The sequence below is a fragment of the Papaver somniferum genome, chromosome 11 (assembly GCF_003573695.1).
Source record: "Papaver somniferum cultivar HN1 chromosome 11, ASM357369v1, whole genome shotgun sequence".
Classification (NCBI taxonomy): Eukaryota; Viridiplantae; Streptophyta; class Magnoliopsida; order Ranunculales; family Papaveraceae; genus Papaver; species Papaver somniferum.
The window spans coordinates 90375671-90382138 of record NC_039368.1 but is presented as its reverse complement, the minus strand read 5'-3'; the positions used below and the strand labels follow the sequence as shown (position 1 = coordinate 90382138).

At 34.8% G+C, this 6468-nt stretch overlaps 1 protein-coding gene across 1 annotated transcript; it reads right to left on the bottom strand.

The window, feature by feature from the left end:
- Nucleotides 1–3889: 3889 nt before the first annotated feature.
- On the bottom strand, nt 3890–5528 carry LOC113320872 (WUSCHEL-related homeobox 2-like). Its single transcript, XM_026568765.1, has 2 exons — nt 4835–5528; nt 3890–4723 (listed from the first exon to the last, which is right to left on the bottom strand). Exons 1-2 carry the CDS (start codon nt 5211–5213, stop codon nt 4200–4202), a joined length of 903 nt encoding a protein of 300 aa, XP_026424550.1. The 5' UTR covers nt 5214–5528; the 3' UTR covers nt 3890–4199.
- Nucleotides 5529–6468: the final 940 nt, after the last annotated feature.

Here is a 6468-nt window from a genome sequence, read left to right as displayed (position 1 = left end):
TAGGGTGCACACACATCAACCTATTCTGGGTTAATGTTTTTTGTGTTTGATGAAATCAGCATCAATCGGTATATGTTAATGCCTGCATAACCGATTATGGTTAAGTGTTTGAGTATAAATTTTATAGTCGAACTGAAAACAATTTCATACTTCAAAATGAGTATAAGTATGATTTTATACTCGAATCAAAAATGGGTATGATTTTACACCTGAATTGAAAAGGAGTATGATTTATACTCAAAGTGAAAATGAGTACGACTTTGTACCTATTCTATGAGTATGATTCATACTCGATTTTAACTCAAGTATATATGAAGTATGAATTTAAATGGTGTTTGATGTTTTTCAACATCATCACATAATCGGTATATGTGATGTCTCACATTGACCGATCTAGGTGAAAACAAATCTTAATTATTTTATGTATGTTTTTGAAGTTATAATCGGAATATACGAATGTCAATATAAACCGATTCAAATGTGTAATTTTTTAAAATAGGTTGATATATGCACCCAAAATCCACTGATTCTTAGTGTTCTTGGCTGACGAAGAATACAATCCCAGAATCAATGTACGGTGCTATCTTATCCACCGATTCTAGGTTGGTGTTCTTAAAAAAATTCAAAATTTTTAAATTTTTTTTCATGTTTTGATGATTTATTAGCATAAGTTAATTTCAGATTTAGCACAATATTTTTACTAACAATCGACTAAATTAACTCTAATTAACCAGGGGCATACCAATCATTAACTAAAATAGATAGATAAGGGACTATTGGAATTACTTCATAATGACCTGTTTATGTTTGAAATACCAATTTGTCCTAATAATAATATATCAGAATGAGTTTGGTCCAATTGACCTAGTCAACTGTCTGTTTGGTCCTTTCTAAAAATATATATTATTGATTGGTCCTAGAAATTATGGTTTGGTCCTAGGGTGACGTCATGAATGATGTAATTGTCAGTTTGTAGTGACAGAAATACCCTTTTGGGACCACATATATACAAAAAAATTAGTAGAAAATATTTCATTCTCAGATTTACTTTCTCTCTCCTCTCTATTTTCAAGTCTAGTTTCTCTCCTCTCCATTTTTTTCTATTACTGTTACTGCAAATAAACGATGAAGATTTGTGTTTTTTTCTAGGATTTTGATTTTCAGAGATGACGAAGACGATTTGGAGATGATGAAGACGATGAATCATATAAAGATGATAAAAACAACGAAGATGAAGATGATGTCGAAGACGACGACTCTGTTTGAAGATGATGTTGTTGTTTTGATGATGAAGACGATGGCGTTTTGGAGATGTTGTTGTTGTTGTGTATGATGAAGAAAACTAATATAATCTTGAATATTCATCCCGGATCTCTGTTCTTGATTTTTTTCGGCATCTTCATCGTTTTGATGCTTGCTACTCGTGTTGAAGATGAAAATAATGATCTTAGTTTGTTGCTTGTATTGAAGATCTTGATTTTTTGATGTTTTTTCATGTTGATGATGATCTTTGTTTGCTGCTCGTGTTTAAAGATGAAGTTCTGCTGTTGTTGACGATGAAGACGATGAAGTTCATCGAACATAATGAACTCAAATTTGCTGCTTAGTTTTTGATAGGTGTTCACTTTGACGAATGAACTCTGATTTCATATAGGTTTTTATCAGGAGTTCATTCGAAATAGGTTTTTATCAGGATTTCATCTGAAAGAATGAACTCTGTTTTCATATAGGTTTTTACCAGGAGTTCATCTGAAAAAATGAACTCTGTTTTCATATTAGTTTTTATCAGGAGTTCATCTGAAAGAATGAACTCTGTTTTCATATAGGTTTTTATCAGGAGTTCATTCGAAAGAATGAACTCTATTATCATATAGGTTTTTATCAGGAGTTCATTCGAAAGAATGAACTCTTTTTTCATAGGTTTTTATCAGGAGTTCATCTGAAAGAATGAACTATTGTTTTTGGTGTATGTTCATTTGAAAGAATGAACTCTGTTTTCATATAGGTTTTTATCAGGAGTTCATTTGAAAGAATGAACTCTGACTTTTCGATCTTAATAACAAAAAATTTGTAGAATTTAATGAAGTATGATGCAGTTCATAAAATATAATGAAGTGTACAGTTTTCATGAAACATAATGAACTCAAATCTACAAAAAGCCTGATAGTTCATCAGACAAAATGAACTGCTACCAAAAATAAATAGGAATTAATACGGAGGGTATTTTAATCCATTTAATATTTTTAAATAATTACGGACCAAACAGGAATCGCGTCTTCCCGCTGGACCGAACTGTTGTGGTACCAGACGATTATTTCCCCTTTTATTTTTTAGTGATAAGCCTCAAACTAGGAAGGTTAAAAAAAAAAAAAAAAAAAAAAAAAAACTGTTGTACATAACGACACTGATCCAAAGCAATGCAGGTTCTGTTAAAAAATTAGAATCGTCAAATATTTGATCCTACACACCCATAGAATATGATTATTATATTAGATAATGCCAAACTAAATCATTAACAAAACTTAATTAGGTGAATCAATGTCTTGTTATTTAATTCATTTTGCCTATAGCTTTTTCTTATAATCTTATCTTGGTTTGGCTGTTCGTCAAACATCCGTTGATTTAACTATTTGTGGTAATAATATTTAAACAACAAGTGGAACTTCAATTATTGGTGTGAGTCTCTTATTTGCTATCTAACACCAATATGATTAAAACCAGCTAGGGTGAATGCAACAAATCCAGACTTGATATCATCAAAAACACTGCATGGAAAGGAGCCCTAGCATTTCGACGGCAGCGGTGCCTCCATCTTCCGTTATCTCCCACTCAAAATCGAATTTGTCAAGAGTACATTACATTATCATATTGCTTGCACTATCGACATTATCAGTAATAGTTTATAATGTAGTATTTTCAATATGCTGTCCGCGTCGATCCATGGATCACATCAGGAGGAGAGCGGAACTAATGATGATGAGGATTAGAGGTAGCGGTGCAAGCCCTAGTTGGCATTCAATTCCGGGTATTACATACAAGAAAGATGAGCATGATATTCAAGATCCATGTTCAGTTTGTTTGTCAAATTTTGAAGACGGGGAAGATATTCGTCAATTACCATTATGTAAGCATTATTTTCATAGCCCCTGTATAGATATGTGGTTATACTCACACTCTAATTGTCCACTTTGTCGACAAAAATTGGTCGCCCAAGAAGAAGGAGTAGGAGGAGGTAGTCCTGGTGTTCAAATCTCTGCGAGGGAAGAACGGAATTCACCACAACGAAGTTTGCCGAGCACAAGCAGTTTGGTATGATTATCCATCTCATATGTAAATCATTTTTCATTTCTTAGTTCTGTAATTTGGCTGTAAGTCAAAGAGATTTGATGGAATATACTTGAGGTTAGATCTCAAATTTGGTAAAGGCGATATATTATTCATTTTAAAAGTATTTGATCTTCACTCCATACTAGTAAGGTAAATTGTTGTTGTTGTGACTGATCATGAAATTTAACATTAAAAATTAATTTAATTTTTATTAGTTGAGCAGCTACATCTGTTACTAATTAACAACTCATTTCATCCACTTTAGATCATTCTTGTATACAAATAGTCCTACTTACCTATTGGCATTAACCAAAAGCCAATAACATTTGCTTTAATGGAAAATGTTTGGCTTGACAAAGGACTACCTGGTTTCCCCAAACAACCTTATCACCATGAACACATACCCTCCTCACCATGAACACATACCCGGACATGCTTGTCAAGTCTAGAACTAAACTTTTTTGTTGCTTAAAAATTAAAATTAAAAAGCAGTCTTCCAAAGTCAAACTATTTATTTGCTGATTTATTTACAACCCGCCGGCACCGGCTAAAGAGAGAGATGAAACATCACGAGTCAGCTCAAGACTATCCCTTTTACACTACCAAAAGAAAAAAAACTAAGCGTCAACAGAGCATACAAAACTCAGAATGAAACGTCTTACCTCCCTGTTCGTCGCTGATTAATTAAGAAGCTTCAGATACCAAAAATGCTATTTGGACACCAAATAAAACACGAAGTACCGAAGTATAAACAAGCCCTGAATTCCTAATTACTTCTTAGGTGTGAGGCAGGCCAATATAGGTTGGAGACACATTCAACAGTTAATTAAGATCCAGTAGTTTGGGGTCAAAATATCATCTTAGATTACTTATCAGTAGCTGCAGCGCGGATGATAATGATGGTCAGCGAAGAAATCGAAGAATGGTTGATGTAGACCAAGTGAAGTAGTAGTACCTTCTTCGGTACAACTCTGATCAGACGATGAGTTGATTGAAGAGGATGTATTATTCTCTCCGGTATTGTTAGAAAAGGAATTTCCAGATGTCGATGAGTAGTTGAATTTTTCATCTAAAATTCCAGTTGGATGCATTGGAAATAAATCCAATGTTGTATGATCACCAAGAACTTCCTTCCAACTCTTGTTAACAATATCGCCACCTACTGCATGTAACATGGTTGTTCCATCCAATCGGTACTGAACAGGTTTGTACCCTGCAGTACTGCCGCTACTTAAATCATCTGCTTGTACGTGCCTCCTCATGGCAACTTCTCCTGGGGGAACCACCACCACTTTAGTGTTTGGGTACTGATAATATGCACTATTAACGGGAGTACTAAATGTCTGTTGTGGTGGTGGAATTGGTAATGGTGGTATAAAAAACGCACTGGCTAGACCTGCGCATATCAACACCATAAAATCATATATCTCTTGATAAACTTGAATAAATGAAATGAAAATATATGTTAGCATGCAAGGAGTATTTACATATATAAAAATATACTAACCGTTGTTATTGCAAGGTGGAGGGGCAAAAAGCGGTGGCGATAGTCGCGGTGGAGATTTATGATGGAGAAGAAATTGATTGTAATAGAAGATGTTGTTGTCGAGATCTTGTTCTTGTTTCTGTTTCTGTCTCTGCCTTGCTTTATGATTTTGAAACCAATAGAAGACATTTTTACCTTCAATATGGCCGTACACTTTCAACTTAGATGTTATCTCTTGTATCTGCTCAGCACTAGGAGTTCTGATTCCTTGACTGTACAAACCCTCTAGTAAACTTATTTGTTCTTTTGTCGGATTCCACCTACAACCACCAGTACTACCACCACCTGTAACCGTCCCATCAAAAACACTACTACTAATAATACTCTTATCATCTTCCATGGAATTCACTTATTTCGAAAACAACATAACACTTACAAAATGGGTTTTGCTAGTTCTTGAAGAGAGCTTGGAAGACTAGAGGAAGAGAAGTTTGAAGGTTCACTACTCTTTGTGCATGGTTTGTAATCCTTCTTTATAACTAGCTTGTATTGGGATTAGGGGTATCTAGACAGAAATAGAGAGTCATTTTTAAAAAAGAATAAAAATAGAGATAGAGAGTCAAAACTACATGCATAAAGGAGTTAGAGATCGACATGCGTACTGTTTCTGATGCTAAATTTGTCTCTGAAAACATGGAAAACGGCTGTAAGTGTAGGTTGGTCAGGTTCATTTTGTTTTAGTTAATTTAAGGACTTCAAAGGTTAGAACCTAGCTATATAGCTCACAGAACCAGCTATGGTGTAAGCACAAAAATGGCCTCAATTTGTATCTAGTAAGAATGAGTCCAGGGGTTGTAGAGCATTGGGAATGACATTTCTTAAAAAAGTAAGGTTAGGATTGGTCAATTGATAGATATTATAGTGGGAAATTTGTCATTATAGAGAACTAAATGGCACTAAAGATTAGGCGGTTGGGTTTTAGCTAGATAGTAACAGTCTAGGCTTATAGGACCCTACTAGAGTACTAGGGGCAATAGGTCTTTCAGAAAGAGGCTAAAGGTGGGCTTTGGAAATTGATGTTTTCTTTTCTATTTGTAGTGGGCTAAGGTGTGCGGTGTTTGTTTGACTGTGGCTGGTGGTGCAGGTTAGCACATTGGGAAACCATCTTTGCTTTTTCAATTGATTCTCTACCTCCAGTAGCATGATAATCAACTCGGTCCGTTAATGAGGATTGGCATTTGGTTTGGCGAGCCCCATTTATGAGTGAATTCCATGGAATTAGCCATCTTTCCATAAAAATTGCGTGTTTTTTGTCGTTTGGTCAAAATTTTGTTTCCATGGAATTGCGATAAAAGCGTGGCCTAAAATATGTTTTAAACTCAATTTTGTGGGATTTCATAGAAAGTCTTTTCTTGCCTCCCCAAAAAACTGATTCCATGGAAACATTTTCCATGGAATTGTTTCCTTTCTCTGTTATTAAACACGGGCTAAGTTTTCCAGTATGGTCCGGATTCCTCTGGTTTCCGCCTCATCGTCATTCGCATCTTATCCGCATCCTATATAATGTATGGCGGATCTTGAGATTTTGAGGACAAATGTCACTTTGAGAGACAAATGTTGTATTCAGCCTTCCAATTTTATTAATGTATTTAGAT

Coding starts and splice junctions, on each gene's coding strand:
- LOC113320872 (XM_026568765.1), bottom strand. CDS start 5,213: ATGGAAGATGATAAGAGTATTATTAGTAGTAGTGTTTTTGATGGGACG. Junction 4,724..4,834: donor TCCACCTTGCAATAACAACG/GTTAGTATATTT, acceptor TGATATGCGCAG/GTCTAGCCAGTGCGTTTTTT.